The sequence below is a fragment of the Pungitius pungitius genome, chromosome 10, assembly GCF_949316345.1.
Source record: "Pungitius pungitius chromosome 10, fPunPun2.1, whole genome shotgun sequence".
Lineage (NCBI taxonomy): Eukaryota > Metazoa > Chordata > Actinopteri > Perciformes > Gasterosteidae > Pungitius > Pungitius pungitius.
The window spans coordinates 202,736-225,552 of NC_084909.1; the positions used below are offsets into that span (position 1 = coordinate 202,736).

At 48.8% G+C, this 22,817-nt stretch overlaps 2 protein-coding genes across 2 annotated transcripts in view; both read right to left on the reverse strand.

The window, feature by feature from the left end:
* Positions 1-11,980, reverse strand: part of dars1 (aspartyl-tRNA synthetase 1) — an 18,096-nt gene extending 6,116 nt beyond the window's left edge. Inside the window, exons 1-7 of the mRNA XM_062564858.1 lie at positions 11,824-11,980; positions 9,278-9,380; positions 7,410-7,439; positions 7,066-7,123; positions 5,626-5,718; positions 4,433-4,535; positions 684-756 (exon numbers count right to left, since the gene is read on the reverse strand). Of these exons, the coding sequence (XP_062420842.1) occupies positions 684-756; positions 4,433-4,535; positions 5,626-5,718; positions 7,066-7,123; positions 7,410-7,439; positions 9,278-9,380; positions 11,824-11,846 (483 nt within the window). The 5' untranslated portion in view covers positions 11,847-11,980. The remainder of the gene's footprint in view (positions 1-683; positions 757-4,432; positions 4,536-5,625; positions 5,719-7,065; positions 7,124-7,409; positions 7,440-9,277; positions 9,381-11,823) is intronic.
* A 2,363-nt stretch (positions 11,981-14,343) lies between these two features.
* LOC119229368 (C-X-C chemokine receptor type 4-like) lies at positions 14,344-16,172 on the reverse strand. The gene is made up of 2 exons (XM_037489662.2): positions 16,110-16,172; positions 14,344-15,861 (listed from the first exon to the last, which is right to left on the reverse strand). The coding sequence occupies exons 1-2, from the start codon at positions 16,128-16,130 to the stop codon at positions 14,737-14,739; spliced, it is 1,146 nt and encodes a 381-aa protein (XP_037345559.1). The 5' UTR covers positions 16,131-16,172; the 3' UTR covers positions 14,344-14,736.
* Between the last annotated feature and the right edge of the window lie 6,645 nt (positions 16,173-22,817).

Consider the following 22,817-nt stretch of genomic DNA (forward strand, 5'->3'; position numbering starts at 1 on the left):
ACAGTAAACAGTAACGTGCATTATCACCCGTCGAAAAGGAGAAGTAAATAAACAGAAGCTGGAGAGTAAGAGGGTGATAGTGGATGTTTGAGGAAACACGCAGCATTTCACAGCTTCTGAAAAGTACTTAAAACAACCACAAAAGCATATTGGACCCCCCCCCCCCCCCTTGATGAAGTTCATAAACCCCACTGCTAATAGTGAAAGGGAACCATTTCAAAAGGTTTGGTCACTGTGGCAGAACAATCTCCCCCCACAACATTCTCCCCAAAAACCCAGAGCGTCATCGGGGGGAACCGCGACGTAACGACAGCCATCGTTCATTCCTGCTCATTAAAGAGCTAAATGAGGGGGGGGGGGTGAGCGCTGGGGGGCCGCTGTCCCTTCAGCCCCACGCCAGCTGCTGTCATCATCATCATCGCCCCCCCCCCCCTCTGGTAGGAGATCAGTTAGATAAATAAATCCCAACATTAATAAAGCTCCATTGGGGGGCCCACAGGCCGGCGACCACACATTCAGTGAGGGGGGGGGGACTGCATTACACGGAGATGAGAAGTAGGGGAGGCTGCTTTCATACTGAATTACAAGAAAATAAAACCCTTGATGCATGATGCACACGTCGCTGTGACACAGCAAATGTCTCTGCAATCCTGCAGGTTTTGTTCAGTCCTCGGGGGCCACACAGAAGAACCCGTGCAGAACGTGGCCCCACGAGGCCGCTCTGAAACGCTGGCTATGCTGCACGACTGGGGGCCGCTATGCAGCACAAAGACAGACAGAGATCAAAGATTCAGAAGACCTCGGGCCTGAGAAGAAACAAAACAGCCTTTTGTTCATTTCTATTTAGGTGTGGAAGCCAAATCCACCACGGGTCCCCTGTGCTCTACGCGGGTCCCCCTGTGCTCTACGCGGGTCCCCTGTGCTCTACGCGGGTCCCCCTGTGCTCTACGCGGGTCCCCTGTGCTCTACGCGGGTCCCCTTCTGCTCTACGCGGGTCCCCTTCTGCTCTACGCGGGTCCCCCTGTGCTCTACGCGGGTCCCCCTGTGCTCTACGCGGGTCCCCCTGTGCTCTACGCGGGTCCCCTTCTGCTCTACGCGGGTCCCCCTGTGCTCTACGCGGGTCCCCCTGTGCTCTACGCGGGTCCCCCTGTGCTCTACGCGGGTCCCCTTCTGCTCTACGCGGGTCCCCTTCTGCTCTACGCGGGTCCCCCTGTGCTCTACGCGGGTCCCCCTGTGCTCTACGCGGGTCCCCCTGTGCTCTACGCGGGTCCCCCTGTGCTCTACGCGGGTCCCCCTGTGCTCTACGCGGGTCCCCCTGTGCTCTACGCGGGTGCCCCTGTGCTCTACGCGGGGCCCCTGTGCTCTACGCGGGGCCCCTGTGCTCTACGCGGGGCCCCTGTGCTCTACGCGGGGCCCCTGTGCTCTACGCGGGGCCCCTGTGCTCTACGCGGGGCCCCTGTGCTCTACGCGGGGCCCCTTCTGCTCTACGCGGGTCCCCTGTGCTCTACGCGGGTCCCCTGTGCTCTACGCGGGTCCCCTGTGCTCTACGCGGGTCCCCTGTGCTCTACGCGGGTCCCCCTGTGCTCTACGCGGGTCCCCTGTGCTCTACGCGGGTCCCCTTCTGCTCTACGCGGGTCCCCTTCTGCTCTACGCGGGTCCCCCTGTGCTCTACGCGGGTCCCCCTGTGCTCTACGCGGGTCCCCCTGTGCTCTACGCGGGTCCCCTTCTGCTCTACGCGGGTCCCCCTGTGCTCTACGCGGGTCCCCCTGTGCTCTACGCGGGTCCCCCTGTGCTCTACGCGGGTCCCCCTGTGCTCTACGCGGGTCCCCTTCTGCTCTACGCGGGTCCCCTTCTGCTCTACGCGGGTCCCCCTGTGCTCTACGCGGGTCCCCCTGTGCTCTACGCGGGTCCCCCTGTGCTCTACGCGGGTCCCCCTGTGCTCTACGCGGGTCCCCCTGTGCTCTACGCGGGTCCCCCTGTGCTCTACGCGGGTCCCCCTGTGCTCTACGCGGGTGCCCCTGTGCTCTACGCGGGGCCCCTGTGCTCTACGCGGGGCCCCTGTGCTCTACGCGGGGCCCCTGTGCTCTACGCGGGGCCCCTGTGCTCTACGCGGGGCCCCTGTGCTCTACGCGGGGCCCCTGTGCTCTACGCGGGTCCCCTTCTGCTCTACGCGGGTCCCCTGTGCTCTACGCGGGTCCCCTGTGCTCTACGCGGGTCCCCTGTGCTCTACGCGGGTCCCCTGTGCTCTACGCGGGTCCCCTGTGCTCTACGCGGGTCCCCTGTGCTCTACGCGGGTCCCCTGTGCTCTACGCGGGGCCCCTGTGCTCTACGCGGGGCCCCTGTGCTCTACGCGGGGCCCCTGTGCTCTACGCGGGGCCCCTGTGCTCTACGCGGGGCCCCTGTGCTCTACGCGGGGCCCCTGTGCTCTACACGGGTCACTCCAGAGGGACTCGAGGTAAGTTAGAAAAGCCCAAAGATCCCTTCATTAAATTGTGTGAGTGAGCGGAGGATGACTTGGACACACAATGCGTCAAAGAAGACGACCGCTGCAGATGTCATAACTGCCCTCGGTGTGATTATGGGAGGATTTACTTGTAATCCAGGGTTTTACTGAGCGTGTCAATCATCACACCAGAGTGTGTGAAACTAGACGAGAGAGCCACACCGACAGGAGCCTCCTTTTGAATCTCAAGTTGTCACACCGTAGGACTTCGCAATTATATCGAGTTTTGTCATAAGACCACGTCGCCTTGGCAACCACTTTCACTCGCTCTGTTGACATGTGGCGGCGTGTGTTGCACAACACTCCAACTGCCCCACGTGCAACATTACAGCAGCAGGTTGAGAAACTGCCACGGATAAAACAAGTCATCCGCTGGTTACCAAACACGACATCCTGTGACTCAAATCACCGCGTTCCAGAGATGGGCCGCACAGGGTTCTGACCCTTCTGACAAAGTGGGGTCAAAGTGCCCTGCGACCTCGCCATCATTAGATAACATGCTCTTGTGTTGGGGCTTAGTCTCCCTTCACCAGTGGTGCATGGAATGTGTCGACGTCGTGTTTCCATCAAACACTTAGAAGCTGTAATTGGTTTGAATACGACTCGCATCAAATGAGTCATTAAATCAGTTAAAAGTGTCACGGCGGCTTTTATGTTGAAGAAAATCTGGCTTTTCTGAATGCAAGCGTTTCTCAGTCTGTGTAATATAACCTCTAAAAAGTACTCAGATGCTGCTGCTCAGGAAGCAACAGATTACGGACCACCGGTCCCACAGAGAGCCACCGGTCCCACAGAGAGCCACCGGGCCCACAGAGAGCCACCGGGCCCACAGAGAGCCACCGGTCCCACAGAGAGCCACCGGTCCCACAGAGAGCCACCGGTCCCACAGAGAGCCACCGGTCCCACAGAGAGCCTCCGGTCCCACAGAGAGCCTCGGGTCCCACAGAGAGCCTCGGGTCCCACAGAGAGCCTCGGGTCCCACAGAGAGCCTCGGGTCCCACAGAGAGCCTCGGGTCCCACAGAGAGCCACCGGTCCCACAGAGAGCCTCGGGCCCTCGGCGCTGTGTATGAGGTCATTGTCTTGCTCATCACAATCACCGCTCTGTCAGTGATGGACCGCTATAATGCAGCTTTAATTGAACAGATTCCTTTTAACATTTTGTAAGAATTACTGGGCGGATGAAACCCAAAATGAAAAAGGCTGTAATGTTACGCAATCCGAGGCTCCTTTCAAATACAGCTGCAATGTCTGCATTGCTTAAGTTCTTTATTATCCAATGTCTTAACTGCCATTTTGGTCTGGTGGATTACAGTCGTGGGTGTTACCCTTTGCTTAATTTAGCAATATCTTGCAGAGTTGCCATTTAACTAACGCGTAATAATTACATTCTTCCCCATTTACAAGTATGTTCAAATCATCAAACAATGCGATGGAAAATAAAGGAGTTTGCACATCTGAATGCACCACATACTTCATGAACATTACGTGAATGATGTCATTAAATGGCCATTTTAAAGTCATTTCACTAAAGACTCCCCTAGTGAGCGTACAATGCCTGCCTAAAGCAGCCCCCCCCCCTGCCTTTTTAATAAAGTGCACATCCGCTGATAGTGGCGTTCAGTCATCGACGACCACTAACAGGCTACAATTTGGCTGCTAACATGAATAATGGCGCTTGGCTCTGAAGTATCTCTTCCTCCGCTGATCCGCTGCCATCGAGACAGGAAGCTGCCCCATTAAAACGCCGCCGCCGCCTTGTTAACAGCTTTTGTTGCAGGGGAAAAGCGACAGATTCCCTCCTCCTTGCTGCGAATGTGTGAAAACGGATCGGTGGGCGTTTCGGGAGGGGGGGGGGGGGGGGGGGGGACAGGATTTTCCCACCATTGTTACGTGCCCTCATACAGGAAAAAAGCGGTCTCGGTACTCACTTTGCGGCGAACTTGACCATCTGCTTGCTGGCACGATCTCCCACTGCGACCAGGGCCTGCAGGTTGAACTGCTGCTGACGCAGGACCAAGAAGCACTGCTTCCCTGCACACAAAGCACAGCAAGCGGGTCACACTAAAAGCTGCCTACGTTCGGTCAAAGGTCTACACGGGGGGGTCCGAGTCAGAAGGGCCGTGGAACCCCCCCCCTCCTCGTCGTCATCGACAGGTAAAGTGTCAAACACATGTGACTTCTTCTTTGAAGGGCACTGTGTGGAGAAGGCTGATTGCTACCTTCCAAACAAACAAACACCTCTGAGGAGAGTAAACAAGTGACCCAAACAAACACCTCTGAGGAGAGTAAACAAGTGACCCAAACAAACACCTCGGAGGAGAGTAAACAAGTGACCCAAACAAACACCGGGGGCAGCAGACGCAGTCGGACCACCCACGGACTGTGATGTCTGCTGCCTGTGAGAAAGGGGCTTGTGAGAATAGTGATGCCAGAATCCCACCAACAGACCAGCGCCTCGTCCCAGACGAATGCGGATGTTATTGTGCCTCCGCGGACATCCTTACAGTGAGCGTGGAGGGGGGGGGGGGGGGGTTATCATGACAGGAAATGGCCATACGATAGGATCATTGAGACCATGGTTTATGATAGTTTATATTTATTTAAAGTTAAAAAAAGAAGCTGACACAGCAGTAATGAGCCAGCAGGGCTGAGTGGGTTCATTGTATTTAAATATGATGTATTTAAAGCGTGGCTGCCTGTAGCGACAGACAGAGGTTATCTGGGTTTGCAGCGACGCGCCACTCAAGACAATGATATCAAAAACACCCTCAGGTTGTCAAACAACCGCTCTGCAAGTCTCTGCACAATCCCACAAAGGAATGAAAGGGGGAAAATGGGGGGGGGGGGGGGGGGGGGGTGTCTGCCTGAAGAGTGTTGTTGGGCACCTGGGTCACGAAAAGCAAGAGGAAGCAAGCGGCGCTGCGGTTCTGTCTTGCAGAGGGAGGGAAGGAGGGAGGGAGTGAGATGGCCCAAGGGCAGAAGTTTTAAACAATTCACCATGGCGCACCGAGGATTAGCATGAGGGGGGGGGGGGGGGGGGGGGTCATCCGCTCACGGCTGTTTGTGTCGTCCGCACAAAGAAAGTGCCTCTGCGGGTGAACAAAGACGGCAGTGACCTCACCTTTGGCTCTGCTGGTGTGGACTCGGGCGCGCAGCCAGATCAGCTGGTCCGCTTTCGCCGGAGTCAGGTCTTGGACCCGCACCAACACCCTGTCTGTCTCACACACACACACACACACACACACAGACACACACAGGGATAATTTATTACTTCAAGGAGATTTGTGCCACCTCAGTCGAAAGAATACCCCCCCCCCCCCCCCTCACACTCCCGACGGCAGATACAAATGCGAATAAGCATGCATGTGCATGTGCAGACAATAAAATGCTCAAATTACAGAGCTATGGCCTAATAAATGAGACACACTAGGAGGGCTCTGAAAAGCCGTCTCTCTGCAGGCGATATGACAAATTGACTCTGGTTTCACCTGCGTCACTCAGCCGCGTGCTTTCTGCTTATTATCAGCGAGCGGCAGGAGCAGACGCCGCGGCTACACCAGAGACGCCCTTTTGGCTGAGAACTCTCCCGTCAACCCACATGAAAGCCCTGCCCCCCCCACCCCCCCGTCCCGATGGCTGGGCTTAGCATGCAGGTGAGGGAGGCCCCAATTTGTTTGCTGCCACTGGAGCCGAAAGAGCAGGCAGACAGATGGACGACCTCGACAGGTCGGCCCGCTGCCTCCTCCCCGTCGCACACTATTAGTTACCGCAATTATCGCCGCCGCAATCGGCTGGAGAGGAGAGAGTGGGAGGCTTCTACGTGATGTGCATCGGCCGTAATCGCGTTATCTGTAGCTTTTGACAGCCCGATTATGCTGAAGGTAAAAGTTTGGGGTGTCATCTCGTGTGAAAACTGAACATTTGAGAGCTGCTGCACGTCCTCCGTTTCAGGATCAGGGTTCCTCGCCACAAGAGCGTGAGGGTTGAAGATAAACATGTTCTTCAACCTATGACTGCTGTCCTTGTCTTATATGTATATACATATACAAAATAATACACTGGTAGGGTAAACACTTTTCAAGCAAATCTAAATGAACTACCATCCCTGCTGAGTCAAAGCAAACCGCGTCAAAAGAAAGTGTGTTTTTAGAGAGATTTCCACTTCTTATACGCAGAATGATTGACAGGATATTGAGCATAACGCGGCACACCGATAAGAAATCAAAGCCACTCAACACTAGAAAATGATATTGAAGCTGACGTCTGTTCAGTCTTTGTTTACTCCTTATTCTTTATCGTCTTATTCCGTGAGTTGAATTTCATGCACTACGCTGACATCGTGTATAAACATGTTTGAGAGAGAGAGAGAGACACCTGTCACGTAATGAAATACACTAAAGACAGCGCTCAGTCAAACATGATGGATGGAGGCAATGCCAGATCGTACTTCAGCTGTATGGAGAGGTCTAAGGAGAAGTGTGTATGGCGTCACATCACAGAGAAGCAAAGGTACCGTCACTGACATTTGGCGTTGGGGGAAGGAAGGAACTTTCTTACTCACCCAGTTTGTGTTGGGACTGGACCATAGCAGACACGCCATACCGGTCCTTGGCAAAGTCCTGAAAGAAAACAAAAACGTGACACCTCAGCGCTCTAGATCGTCCGTTTCATCAAAGGAGCCAGATGAAGCGTTACGTCACTTCGGAGTGTCTGCGCGTGAGCGCCATCATCCTCAAAAACCAACTCCACCACTTTTGCCTTCATCAGCGACAGTCTGTCTAGCACAGACGCAGATAACAGACGGCCGGAGCAGATAATGAGGCTTATCGCGCTCCTGGTGGAGGCGGTTGGTGAAGGTGTGGAGGCGGAGGGAGGATCATTGATCTGAGAGGGACGAGTACTCACGTCTTCCTCCGTGCTCTGCTGGTCGCCGGCCTGGAACACAAGAGGGGCGACGGGGATTTAAAGGGCATCGCAAATAGCAAGGAAACAACCACAGGAGGACTATCAATCAAATTCAGACACAAGAAGAAAAAAGATAAACAAAATAAAAATCGACTTCAAATGGAGCAACTTTTAAGGTGTCGCTAAATCAGTCGTGTGAATTGGGTTTCCATCTTGTGCTATTGGGGATTTGAATTCAATTTAATAAAATGATAGCTCCGTTCTGGATCCTGGGAACGCGGCGCTTTTCCACCCGTTGGGCCGACACATCATAGACAATGAGTAATGGCAGGAGGAGATATTGCTTTGTAATAGAAAGCGCTTAAGTGGACAGATTCTTTATCTCCGCATTGACTTCTAGGCAAACGACTCCCAGAGAGCGACGAGGTTGTGTCTTGGCAAAGTTACAATTCCATTTCCCATGCAAATTGATATTGGACTACGGAAATGGCTGGTGGCACTAAGAGAGAATTGGAATCCCCCCCCCCCCGTATACGATAATACTTTCACCTGACGGATGACATCGCGGCTCACGATCAACCGGATGTAGAGCGGCCACCGAAGTGACAAGTGTCACAAATAGGAGCACCGTGGCTTATATTAACCCCCCCCCCCCAGGCGATGGTCACTGTGCCTCACGCACGTAGGCAGCAGAGATGTCACGCAGTGACACCAACGTGCTGACGGCGCGCATTCTGCTGGACGACAGGATCCAGCCAATGAAAGGCTGTCCAATCACGACCCACCGGCGGACAGGGTGTCCAACTGGTCTTGGAGAAGCCGGCGTCAAGCTGGACTGGACCGCTTTCAATGAATGGGGACTCGACGAGTCTTTTACGTCCTGCAGACGTTGCCACGAGGGACCAACTGGATGTCAGACAAACTACAAACCACAATAATGAGCTCATTTTTACGCTTTGATCTACTTCTGCTACGCATGAGTTCCAACATGGACGCCTCTCATGTGAAAGCAGTGCATGGCCATTAGGAGACACGTTGTCTAAGTCAAATGTCTGAAGCTGACTGGACCATCTACTGTTAAAGTGAATACCTGCATATCAAACGCTTGTCTTTCGTGGTTATTATTTGATTATTGTTGTGTTGGGTTGTTTAGGGCTTTGTAGGGTGATGAGTAATATTTTGAAGTCTATCAAAAATTCCGCAAATGAGTCTTTGAGGGACGATGTTTGTGGGTAAGAAAGAAGCAACAACTACGGGAGGGATCGGCCCGATTGGTCGGGGCGGGGAACTAGTACTTCGGCTCCCACTCACCCGGAGTTTGGGTTTAGAGGCAGAACAAATCAAATAGTTGCATATCCAGTTTTTAAAAGCTCACGCATTTTCAGCACCAGTGACATCCGTGTCAATGGAATGCAGACGCATGGAATGATTCAGATATGCTCCCGAGAGACTATAAAGTCTCCCCCTCCTCCGGCTTTAATGGGTATCAAAGAAACACGGTACCAGCTTTGCATACTTGTACGGCATGAAAGGACCGAAACATCTTGTGCAATCCTGATCTTTTTTTACTTAATGTATTGAATGACTGTGATACAAATTTACCAGGAAAAAAAGGACTGAGCCTTGTAATGTGTCGTGATGATGATCATGTTGTGCAGAACAAAAATAAAAGCAGCACTTTGTTTGAGCAGACATAAACAAACCCAAAACATCAGGAATCCTTGAACAATGCTCTTGCTCCCAGCGGGATAACCAACCCTCCTGGACCCACAACGCCCTGCAGAGGCGCACATCACAGCCCTGCCAGCTGTAAGAGGGGGAGGCGGATGTGAAACAAACAGAAAGAAGGGGAAAAAAACAACACTTACCAGTTTGGCCTGTTTCTCAGCCTTTTTTGCAGCTTTCTCTGCTTCCTTCTGCTGTTTCTTCAGGCCTTTCTTTGACTGAGCCTGCTGCTCCTCCTCCGTGGCCCTGAAACAGGAAGAGGTGCACGGCACAAACAGTTTAGGCAACTTCCACCTTCTTTTTCTCATGGATCCCAGGAGGATGTTTTTGACCGCCTGGGAAAATCGGTTCTGAGGCATCACCACCTCCAGCTTTTAAAGTGCGTGCAGTGGCTTTAATCCCATTGTTGTGCCAAACAAAACAGCTTTAGCGCGTGCAAAGGGAGAGATGAAGAGCAGCTAAAAGCAGAGCGGTAAGAAAGTAAGATTAGCAAGGTAAACACCAGAAGACAGTACTCTCAGCAGCACTTTCTAATCCACTAAGGGGTTTATGTAGAATTCAGGCTTATCTGATTATGATAACACTTTGCTTGATCTGAAAGCATACGTGTCTTTATTTGCTAAATGCCACAATACACAGCAGAACACAATGGGATGGCTGATAAGCAGTAGACTGCACACTTATCTCGACGGGACAATCGGGTCACAGTTTACATGAATATGATTTACAAATGTTTAGCAGGAGTTAATATTGTCGTTGATTTCAAATAATGTTTACCATCATATTTAGTTTATTAAAAAAAAAGTGCCCTTCAAAGTGTGCTGGGGTAAACACTGGCTGAGTGCTGTTAGATGTTCCCCAGTGAGCAGGTGTGTAGAGTTGAGGAAGCAGGAAACAACAAAGACCAAAGGCCGACTATACATAGCAATAAAGCCTAAACAAGGAACTAAAGTCACTGAAGAGCACGTCCTCATCTTCCACGGGAGGCTTTCAGAGCCGTGGGCAAATCTTTTTTGGATTTCCCTTGAGGTGTTTGTAGATTATACATAAATAGCTGCACTGTTCTAAGATCCCTTATTTCTCAGATGCTACTTTGAGTTGTGGGACTGTTATGAATCTGGACCAAAAGGGAAGATTAACGGAATTACAAAGTGCAAAAAATAATTTACCAACTGCTCACCCCTTGAATTTTTTGAGGAAAAATGTGGTTTTCCCCTCACAGGCGTCAGAGGTGAATAAGGAACAATTGTCACGTAAAAACAGAAAATGTAAACCAGGGACGTTTGTAGTGTACACGACTGTAAGACTTTGTAAACTGATGATTTGATGCAGTTCCTCCTGTGTGAGTAATTCTTTGGATGGCATTTGGTACAAACAGACTTTACCCTCAAAAGTTTGGGGAGTGATGGATAAACAAATGACCATCATAGGGGGGAGTTTATTAATTAGTCGCAGTGAAGGTTAAAGCAAGGCTAACGCACGGTAGCACGAGGCCGCTCACGCCTATGTCCACCAGAGGAATGCGTTTTCCGTTAAAAGATCAAGATCTATTTTAATTCCCTGTGACTGGTATTCAACGTTCCACCAGTTGTATATGTTTAACTGGATTGACAGTGTTTTTCGGGCTGAAGCAGCAATCAACAAACCACCATTAACTGCTTACAAATCAAAACACACACTTTAAGGTTCTCCAAAAAATAATGTTTCACATATAAACATAAGACGAAAATCCCCTTCGGCAACTAATAATTAGACTGCCTTCTTGAACAGGTGCGTTCATAAAAACCGTGAATGTATTGAACAGCTGCACAACAAGTCCTGTTATCAACCCCTAAGGCCTTTAGTTCAAGTCACCCAAAGAACACTTAATGAACAGCCCTTTCCTTACATTGTGATCATCATGTATCCATACTTTGATAAAGTCAATAAAGAAATATCCTTTAAATGTTCTATCTGTAGCAGTGCTGTATTGGTATTCTGCTGTTGAAACGTATCTTATTTTAATTATGTTCCTGACCATATAGTTGAAGCAACACACATAACTAGCTAGCCAAACATTTTAAAGTTACTAATCCCCCCCCCATCTCGCCCCATCTCTTGAACACGAGAAGGAAGTTACGTAGTTGAGGTGGACTCTTAATCTTTTTGTCTGGATCTCCAACTTTTAAAGAGAACTGATTCTGTGCCCACGACCAGAGGCAAATGTTAACAGGGCCGCGCACGTTGGGATTTGAAAACTGTTTTTCTAATTGTGTGGAGCAGTATGACTACTATATAACATATAACATAACATACCAACTTGTTTCTGCACCAAGCACAAGGTGCGCTAACTTTGGTATGAAAGCAGTTTTCATATGAAGTTATTAGATGATGCAATCACGAGACACCTAAGCTAGGGGCCTTTGTGACAGCGTGTCCTCTGATGTTGGAGTTTAAAAAGAACAAATCCCCGCCGAGGACACACGACCCGCGTGGGGAAAATCATGCTTTTATTCTGCTGCTATTTAAACATTTTGTCCACGTGAGTAAACCTTCGCGGCGGCTTGACTTGAACTGTCAGATGATGCAATCCGCTGCACGCTGAGGAAATGCTAACGTTAGCTCGTTGCTACCCGAAGTCTGCTAGCACACTGCTAGCTTAGCTGTGAGACGCGAGTTATCAAACGCACTACTTTCCCCCCATGCTTACCCCGGGGCTTCCTCTTTAGTCATGTTGAGCTATGTTCGTGGGAGGACGAGGATAAAATGTTAAACGGTCAGTGAGAAGCAGCACATCAGCTGTTCACTGCATGGACGGGCACAGGAAGGAAGGACTTGTTTTGACGGAGCACCAATGACCGGATGCTTTGGGTTCCGGCTGGAAACGAACGTCTTTAAAGTGTAGTTCCGGCCAACTAATTTGGTTATGCCGTGCGGTAAACTAAGTAATCGAAGCAGTCATTGGAAAATTAGCTGAGGGTAAATTTGATCATTATTATACATACTTTTTACAAGTGGGTTCATATATTCAAATTAGAAATGAGAAGGTCACTCTGAAAAGTGAAACATCCAAATAACATGAAATAATGGACATAGACTTCAAACAAACAATGACCCGAACTGTTGGTGTTTGAGTGCATATTGTTTTCCGGTGTGAATGTTTATTTATTTACTTTAGATATTTAAATCCGAAAAATAAGTGAGATCACACACTTCAGATCACAATTTTGTGATCTTTGAGCCATTTCAATATCTTTCGGCATTTAGGCCTGTAGACACAAAACAATTCTCTCATTGGCACATTATATAAATATTTACCTGTTCAAGTACCCATCCCGTTAATGCTTAACCTGTATTTTTCCAGCTTTACATCAAGACAGAACATGATATATTTCCACTTGAACACAAAAAGTGGCACCATGAGGTGCTTGAGTGCACCGAGGCGTCCAGGTATGCGGTGACCTTTGCAGGAATGGTCGCGCATAGCGAGCATGGTGGTTAGAATACAGTGGGGGGTCATCAAATCTTTTCTCAGGCTGTTGGCCACACGAGCTCCTGATGCAGGAAACAGCCGTCCTGCAGCTCACTTTCCAACCAAAACAATTTAACCATTAGGGGAGCACGTCATTGACCAAAAAGAGCCTTTGGTTTTATTTCACGTTTCTCCTTAGCAATGCGCCTTTTTTGGACTTTTGTCATCATATAGTGACTCTTAAAATGAGTGAAAATGTCGTACAGCATCAAAAGGATGTCATGATAGCATTAAACACGTTGTACTTGTTGTAATGTTGTTGGGCAGTGAATATTTTCTCATCACGCAGAGAGAGCAAAAGCGTTAATTATGAATGAAAGGACGCCTCTCACAACCAAGGGTGTATTCCCAAAAGGAGCCCTGAGTACTGCTCGCGCGCTTAAGTGGGTACTTTGGACACTTTGGTTGATAACAGTTAAGTATCTAGAAAAGAGCATGCAATAAATCCACAGGAGCAAAAGAATCGTGAGGAAATTGTGGAGACGGGTTTAGAGTTTCTTTTCCAAAGCCTTTTGTTTCATAAGAATTGCTACTTTGTATTACTGCTTTATTTAAACCATTTGTATTTGGGATCTCTGACATGGGCTTTAGGTCCATACTATCCCCACCTATCAGCGGCTCGCTGTGCATAGATGAGCACGGAGCCTCTAACGACCCCTTCCTGAGGACGGTGAAAGAAGCAGTTGAAGTGCATTCATCGGAACCCTCCAAGTGTTAAACCCCACGTCGTTCCCTGCACAGACGCAGGCAGCGCAGCTCTTATGCTAATTCTGAAACATCTGAGATCTTTTGTTTTTTTCCTGCTGCACTGTGATGGACCGGAGCCCAAAATACTCATTAGCCGTGTGGCCTGATGGGGACACTTTACACCTGTTTTACATGTAAAGTAATGGAAATGTGCCTCCTTTTGGGGTTTGAATGGATGGCAGCATTACATAGCTCCTTGGCCATTTGACCACTCCATTTTCCTTCTATCTATTGTTGCCTTTGCTTCCTTTGGTCTCCAACCTGACCACTGCCCTGGCACCAGTCCTCTCTGACTACATCTCCAGTCTGTAGAGAAGATTGATGTCAGAATCTGTGCTTGAAACTTTAAAAAAAGATGTGCCTCATCTTTTCATGCAGATTTATTGCCAACAGTACATTGCATGAGCGACCAGACAAAGTGTGTGTCAGCATATTTGCATCTTAAGAATAAACAACCTGCCCCCTCAGTACGTTCATGTTTTGTTTTGGGAGGAAATAGCTCGATTGACCCACTGACCCACTGTGGAGTTAATAAGGACAACACTTGTTTTCAAGGTAATCACAATGGAGGCAGTAAATCTTGCCAACTGAATTTAAAGAAAACGGGAGAATGTAACATGCGGTTTTATTTGTGAAGGAGCCATATGGTCGCTAATTATAACCAAAGATTTAAGCTTTATGTCACGACTGCTTAAGATGTAAAAGGAGACAGATGTTCTTGCAATTACAGGGCCCGTCCGCTCAGTCCTCCTTCTGCTTTCTAGCTAGATCAGGTGGAAACATTTGGGTTGACCTCCCCCCCCCCCCCTGTCCTCCTCCTCCTGCTCCTGCTCCTCCCCCCACACACCCTCCCTCCAACACTCATCCCCCACCCCCTGAGGGAAGGAGGAGCTGGTGTTGGGTAAAAATACACAGCACACATTGTGAAAAGTACAGAACTTTTTTTTTATTTATTTACAATAAAAAAAACAATTGAAAATGTTTTTCTTTAAAAAAAGCAGCATGCAGTTTTGTTCTTTTACAAAACGTAAACAGTGTGAATGACGGCAATAAATAATAGCTTTCACAACACAAAAAATCACACGGCTTAAGTGCGATCACACAAATTCTGCAAACAATGGGCATGTTTCTAAGAGCAGCTGCCTTCCAGAACAACACAAACAGCAGGCCTTTCAGTTTGAGAAGATTCCAAAACTGCAGTCAATGGAAATGAGGCACAGACACAATCTGCTTCAAGGAACATCAAACTTTCACAAATAACAGTAAAAACAACAAAAAAGTATAAAACTCTTCTTTCTGTACAAAATGTAGTAAGTTCTTTGAAACAGAAGCTTAGTTTTTTCGTTAGGTGGTCAGGACGCTGGAGGACTCGGACTCGATGGACACGGATGAAATGGGGCCTCGCTTTTTGGCCATGAGAGTTACTTTCTGACTTGACCTGCTGCTCGCCGTCAGCGCGTTCTTGGCTGACTTCTTGAACTTAACCCCCAGGAAGGCGTAGAGGATAGGGTTCAGGCAGCAGTGGAAGTACGCCAGCGCCTCCGAGACAGATATCCACGTCTCCACCGCCTGCTGCAGGTCGCAGGAGAACGTGATCACCTCCAGCATCATGAGGTTGTCCAAAAAGATGCCCACGCAGTACGGCAGCCAGCAGGAGAAGAAACACACGATGAGGATGATGGTGGTCTTCAGCGCTTTCCTCTTCTGAGCGTGGCTCCTGGCGCCTTGCGACAGCCTGCCGATGATGATGCAGTAGCAGTTGAGGATGACCAGACCGGGCAGAATGAAGCCCACCAGGATCTGCTGGAAGCGGAAACCAACCGTCCAGCCGACACTGTGTTCTTGCGGGTAGGTGCGCTGGCAGATGGTCCTGGAGTCCGCCGCCGCCTCCACGCTTTGGTTGGGGAAGAGGGAGTTGGAGGGATGTATTTCCTGCGCCCGGGCGAACACCAGGTCGGGCACGGTGAGCAGGACCGCGGGCAGCCACACGCCCACGTAGATCACTTTGGTGGCCAGCAGCCTCCTCGTGTCCTGGCTGTTGGTGGCGCGCACGATGGCCAGGTATCTGTCGAAGCTTATGAAGGCCAGGATCAAAACGCTGCTGTACAGGTTGAGGGTGTAGATCACGTGCACGGACACACAGAGGAAACTCCCAAAGTACCAGCTTTTAGCCGCGTCCACGGCCCAGAAGGGCAGCGTGAGGACAAACAGGAGGTCGGCCACGGAGAGGTGGAGCCGGTACTTGTCGGTCATTGTTTTGACCTTTTTCTGGTAGCCCATGACCACCACGACTAATCCATTGCCAATCATTCCCAAGATGAATATAATTCCGTAAACTGTTGGGAGGAAGATCTGGTTGAAGTTCTTGCTGAGCGACCGGCCACATGGCTCCTGGAAGTCTATGCCGATGTCTGAAAAGTTGTCAGTGAAGTCGGTGCTGTTCTCAAAGTAGTCAGAAAACATCTCAATCTGGAAGGAGGGAGAATTGAAAAGTTACACATCGAGATCCTTTCAAAAGTGCATTGTGCTGACTTTACAGCTGGATAGAAGTTTAATATAAAACGTTCCTCAACGTTGAATGCATTTATTTAAATGTACAGTTACTGGTCAATTCAAATAATTACGTAGACACCACTGTGTGCAACATGATTTAACTAAAGCATAGATGCGGATTCATTAGGTTTAAACAGCTAAAAGCGACTAAAAGCACGGCTCACCTCCATGTTTAACCCGTTCATGTCGTGAGCTTCTCGGCTTGTCTGTGAGAATAGGCTCGTAGAGTCCGGTATATATAGGTCCGCCGCTCGCTGCCCTGGCCCCGCCCCCCGGGGGGGGGGGGGGGGGGGACGCTCCACTCCCAAAACGGAATGACTATAAAGCTGCGCGAGTCTGCTCGCGGAGGCGTTAAAGGTTGTGAAACTTTGTCTCTCGTTTTTTTATCGACCACAAAATCAAGAAGAACATTTACACCTTTAAACAACAACAACAACAAAAGAGAGTCATCTTGAATCGAGTCTCTGGAGAGAAAGGACGTCGTTTTTTATGAAACGCGTTCCGCTGGTTGCTCTTCATCTCGCGTCACGGTACGCTGCTGGTTCCATGACATAAGAATTAACAAAAGCTATTCTAAAACATCACTTCATGGCATTACAACAACATCCTTATAAGAGAAACCATATTGGATCACAGGTGCACACCCAGGGACTAATGAATATAATTCATGTTATTGTGATAACGTGGTAATTAAGTACTCTGAAGAACCACTAGATTGTGTTTCCACAGCAGACATATTGCCATTAAGTTCGATGAGGTCACTAATAATTAAAACCATCTTTCTTGTCGCTGTCCAGGAGAACTGAACAATTAGAGCAATTAGGGGATTAAACGTGTTTTTGTGGTGAAGCAGCAGCGCCATGAAACGTCAGATCCGTCCTTTCTGCACCAAGCCGGGACTCGAACCCATTCGGGTCGTTCAGCGCCTCGTGTTTCTCCCCACAAATCGCTTTGTAACTGTGTCTGATGACAGTTTTCATCAGAATCCGTCCTCACCTCCATCCACACCCTGTCCCTCCCTGCGCCGCCGAGTGCTAAATGACCCCCCCCCCCCCCTCCCCCGGTGGATTTGAAAAAAACACACAGCCAATAATGTCAGTTTTCTATCAAACGGCCACCGAGCCTCGCGGTGTAGAACATCCGTTTTCCACACGGCTTAACCCAACCCTCTCTGATTTCAGTGAAGGTATGATGACAGGGCCAAACCAACCCCCCCCCCCCCCTCAGATGGTTGTCTGAAACCGAATCTCCTCCATGTGGCATGCAAATACTGTGTACATGTCTTTGATATGTGAGAGCATTGATAGATCTGATGAGTCAATCTGCACCAGGAGGCCATTAATGTGTCCTCCTGGTGCTAAAGAGGGATCCTCCCAGCCCCACGAGGAGAAACATCTCCGTAGAACAAAAACAACGTTTTCTTCTCTGAGTTGCATGTTATTTCCTTCTATTTATCAGATTTATAATATTGTGCATATCGCATATCGGCACTGTACATATTTCCTAAATAGCTTGTATGAGAGGTCGGTTACGGTATGATTCAGATGTAGCTTCTGCAAACCCATGTGTTAAAGGTAGGCTGCATCACCTGAAAAATCCCCCAAAACTCACCACTATTCAGAGTAGAGTTTCACAACATCCGCAATACGCTGAGTTTATACAATAGAAAAAAATCAAATGTTTACAATCAGAGCTGAATCATGAAGAAAGGTAAAGCTATAATCAAAAGAAAACCACCATTTAAACCACAATCATTTGTAATATTTGGGCTTTTGGAATGGGTACATAAAGAATCTGTTGGAAATCCAGTGTCAAAAAGCAACACTTAGGTGACTTTAATACAATATCGAGACTTCGGTGGGGGGGTTTATCTAATAATCGGCATTAGTGCAGCATTCACAGACCGTCGTTTGTCAACTCATCCTATGTGTGTGTATGTGTGTGTGTGTGTGTGTGTGTGTGTGTGTGTTTTCTTCAGGCCTCCTGCAGTTGGGGTCCTGGGGGGGGGGGGTCTCAGGGAGAGGCCACTGTATTGGTACGACGGCCTTATCAACGTCATTCAGACAGTTTATCAGCATCACAGAACTCCTGGAATCCATCGATGTGCTGAATGACAAACAGAATCTCTCTTTTTTAAATTCACTACAAAGGGGGGGTGGGGGGAGGTCATTTAACTGCACAACTTTGCTTGAACTCTCAGAGGCAGTTTCATGGGTTTAGATGATTTGTTTGGAAATGCAGCTTTAGTGCGTAAATACTGACTTTAGTACAGATGTTTTTTCTTTTCTTCTCTGTGAGTTCATTGTCTGCAACATGCATTTAAAAATAGGACAAACGTGTCAGAGTTCCGGTGCAACATTTGCACGTCGCCTTGAACCTTTTTCAGGTATCATTGCGTTTTCAACATCTGCAGAGAGTGTGTTTACGTGTGGCTTCGTCACTTCGTAGGATTCCAACAGCACAGATTTCATTGCTCTTAACAAGCAGCACCTTTTCTTCTGTGGCTTCAGCAGGACATCAGCAGCCTCCACTGTCAGCGTGAAGATTCCAGATAGCTATCGGCCCGGAGTACAAAAGATCTGTGAGCTACTTAGAATACAAATCACAAGTAGTGTGAACGCCGGCGAAAGGGGGGGGGGGAAGAATGGCTATTGAAATGAGCCAGAAGAATGCCAGAGAGATAAAGAGAAGAATGAGCAGCGAGCACTCGGGTTCCAACTCATCCCTCAAGTCAGCGCGGAATCATCTTTCATGATGATTCCTCTGCTCAAATGTCACTTTCCCCTTTTTTATTTTTTATTTCCAATCACCAAATACAAAAAAGAAGCATCCAGCCTATATTGTGGAAGCTGACTTTGTGACTCCCTGAATGCACAAAGGGCTTTAAGGTAAACTACCGTTTAATCCCTCGTCTGAGCCCTGAAGAGCGCTTTGTGTCTTTCAGCTACAACACACGAGAACTTCTCCATTTGCATTGTAGACGGGCGAAAGTGTGCCGCTTAAGTGTGTTGTTGCCGCTGTGAATCCGTGATGGCAGCATTGAACCTACTTTGTGCCTTTTGTGGACGCCATGCCCTCCGGTGCAGGGGCCGAAGTGTGGATTCTGCATTCTTGTGCGTATCGTCATCACGTTCATTATTATTCGCTCTGGAATGCACAACTTCTTTATCCATCTATCTCCCACGGCTCTATGGGGGAGGGGGGGGCGTTTTGTTTTTTCATCTCTCCTTGGTTGGTTTGCGAAGTCTGTTGGGCGAAGAAGGACGGGGGGGGGGGGATCAAGGTGAGAGATTCATCCTTCATTCTCACGATGCCTGAAAGCAGACGTTTGGTGACGTTAAACGTGAAGTGACAGCCTCTCAAGGAGGCTTGATTTGAGTGGAATTCAGAAGCCGCCAGCGGAAACTGTACATTTTTCACCCCAAATGATCACATGTCCACACAGAGATGGAAGTGTTTGCAGCAGCATCCGTTTGTGTTTAAAGAAGGAACTCAAATTTGAACAATAGACCCACTTTAAAGACAAAGCGGGCTCCTTATCTTTGGAAAGCACCCTCTTGAACTTCCCACATTGTGCCGTGCTGCAGCGTGGGCTCTTGACTCTTTACTCGAGACCTCAATCAAGGTCACAATACCCCAGTGAATACAATATGGCCTACAAATGGTGCGCAGAAAAGTCAAGTTAAACGACATATAGCGCCTGAAGTGGTGATTCCTCCACCACAAACCTATGAACGTCGCATTGACAAGTTGGAGTGACGCCCCTGGGAGAGTTTTGACTTGTGAAAAATCATAACCTGCAACAGTACGCTGAGGAATGACACGTAATTGTCTGACCTTTATGGGTTTTGAACATCTCTGAGACTCAGGATAGAATTCACGCATCTCTCTCTGACAAACCTTTATTTTGGGTGACGATGTGCGAGTCGTTTATTCTCATCCCTTTCTCACGGAGTACCATGCAGCCTCTGCTCTGCAACGTTGGTGGGCACTTTTCTTTTCTTTTTTTGTGGCTCAGGAACATTTTCACGCTGATTAGCCGGAATCCTGCTGCTGCCTGTCCCGACATGGAGTCCCTGCAGAATTTCACAACCAATAAAAGCTGAAAAAAGGGTGACGCTGCCCTCAAGCAGTTAGTGGAGAAATATAAATCCACGTGTGGCACAAATCCAAAAGGGAGCCACAATGCGGGTGGAGAAGTACAGCTTGATTTTGCATAGGAAGGGTGTTTTCTATGAGTCCATGATAAACCAGGGGTTCCCTTTCCTCTTGTGCCAACGTCTCCATTGTGGTTTGGCTTTGCAACATTATCGCACTGGAAACACTGGAAACTGGCCCCCTGCAGAGCTTTATCCGTCATGATCAGATGATGCAAACGCAATCCATTTCATGACATCTGTTCTTTTCAGGTTCTTTTCAGGTTTTGCATAACCGTCATCTGCAGCAGGTCAGAGTCCATCCATTCAAACGCCGTTCGGACTCCCCCCGGTTGCCATGTTCTCCAGACACCAGGGATCCCTCCGCTGGGTTTGTGTGAGGCAGAAGATCCCAGGGAGCGTTCTTTCAGGCTCTCTGCAGGTGGAGGTCCTCCATCTGTTCTGTGCGGACGAACAGAGGCTCGACTCAGCCCAGATCGACTCGGATAACGGGGACAAAAGGCCAGATGACAGCAGATAAGCTTTCCAGAGTCGAGTGACCAATAAACCTGCTGCCGAGTCAAAAGAGTCTCGAAGGAGAGTCCTTTAAGATCAGCAGCACTTTGATAGAAGCTTTATCCTTTGGACTCATTTATTGTCCAATTGGTTGTAATGAAATCTGTAAAGGATCCATTTAGTTGTGATTTAATGTTTGAATAACGCAGCCTGGTTTCTTCTGGATTTATTTAGCAAAGATGCCTCCATTTAACATTACATTACCTCAGATTATTCAACCAAGCTTAACTTTTTTAACCTTTTACACGCAGGCTCTGTGTGTAAAAAAAAACAAACTATCGCCTTTGGCATTTGGCTCTTAGTGGAGATTTATAGCCCCACTCAGCTTCATTCATTATTGAGCCCGTGATGGGAAGCTGAGGAGCTGGTCGGTGACATGGTTCTGCAGCGAGGTGGGTACGGCGTCCGTGCACCAGACCAGAACAAAGCACCAGTGGATCCATCAGCCCCGGCCAGAGGGGCGCTTCACCCGCCCCTGTGGTGCCTCCTCGCCTGAAAGATGACACCGTCTGCAGCGACTGCCCGAAGCCACCAGAAACACTGGCTTTTATTTTCCTCTTCTTAGGTCTCTGTGAAAGAGTGAAACGAGTGGTAAAAAAAATAAAAATAAAACATCCCTTTTTTGTTGTTGCACAATACATTTGTTTTTCTGCTCAGCCAACGAGACCCAAGAGTGAATCATCAAGCCGGAGCCCATGTGACTCAATTCATTTCCTCTCTCTTCAGTCATTGGTTCCCTGAGTGTCGCTGATGTCGCTGTTGATCAGCAAAAATACTGTGGACACAAAGTCTGAAATGTGTATTATAAAAAAGAATGCACACCACCATGCTGGTGAGAGGCTTCGTGGGGTTGTTTCTACCCCCCCGTGAATAAAAAAACGAAATACTGGGATTCATAGTGGAACAAAGTCCCTCAGCTCGACTGGGACCTTCGGCCCTTTGTACTCTGCTGCCTTGGGTTTATTTTTCTCTGCACAATTGAATTCTTTTCTTGTCTAAAAGAGCACAAGGACTGCAGATCCTTACGCTGATACGGAGTGTTGCCTTTCTCTCTTACCCCCCCGCAGCCTAAAACCTGGGAGGATTATTGTGTTTTTGTGTAAACAAAAGATGTGGAGTAAATAATACATCTGGATTTACACCAGCATCCGCTTATTTTGGACTTTTTTGATTATTTGGGCTGTCCGAGCTTCGGGGGGGTTGTTTCATGCTGATGTTCCTTCTGTCGCACGCCGATCGGCGTGGATTCCCACGGAAAGGCGATTGATCGGATGTGACGGGAGAAACACCCCCCTCCTCTCCACCCAGCCTGAGACACACTCTTCTGTTCAGGCAGAACATGAACTACTAGAAGCTGCTAGAGCAGGATGTGATGGAGTTGCCTTCGTGGGGCCGGACAGAGGGAGGGGGGGGGTGGAGGGGGGGGGCGGGGGGTTCAGGCCTCAGGTGGGAGCAAGCTCCTCTGAACTCATTCTGTTTGGACTGATTATTATCTGTCAAGCAGTGAGACACTTGGATATTTGCTTTGAGCTGTGGCGGCCAGAGAGGACCCCCCCCCCCTCTCACCCCCCCTCACCCCACCCCCCCACCCCGAGGCAGCGGGCAGAATGTGTCATTATCAGGACTGTCAACAAAGCTTTGTGCTTTATCATCAATAACATCTGTGTGACAGCGAGAGCAGTCATACAGATGTGTCTCTCAGGTGTCTCTCCCTGTTTACTTTCCTCTTGTGCCGAGATAAACCTTTGTGGTTGTTTATTGTGTTTATTGCACACTGACTAGTAGCATGTGCGACTTTATCTAAGTGCTGGTCCATAAAAACCCCCACTTGACTTTATTTGGTGGGTTTGGCTCTCACACGGTAGGAGTTACAGCAGCATCGGTGTCTACTTTCTGCCAAATTAGTTTCTCTTTTCTGTTTATTGTAGAGAAACAGCAGGTGCAAAACAAACACTTGTTTGTGCATAACGGGGGTTTTTCCTGAGCTAATTCATAGCAGCTTACCTCTGCACATCATCATCATCTAACAGCTTGGATCTACTTTATCACCCAAACATAAAAGCAAAGCATTTTAAAAGAGCATTGAATGGTCTCGGTTAAAATAAGAGAGACCTGTGCAGGGTTCAGTGCACTGAAGGCGTGATTCACCGCGTTGTGCTG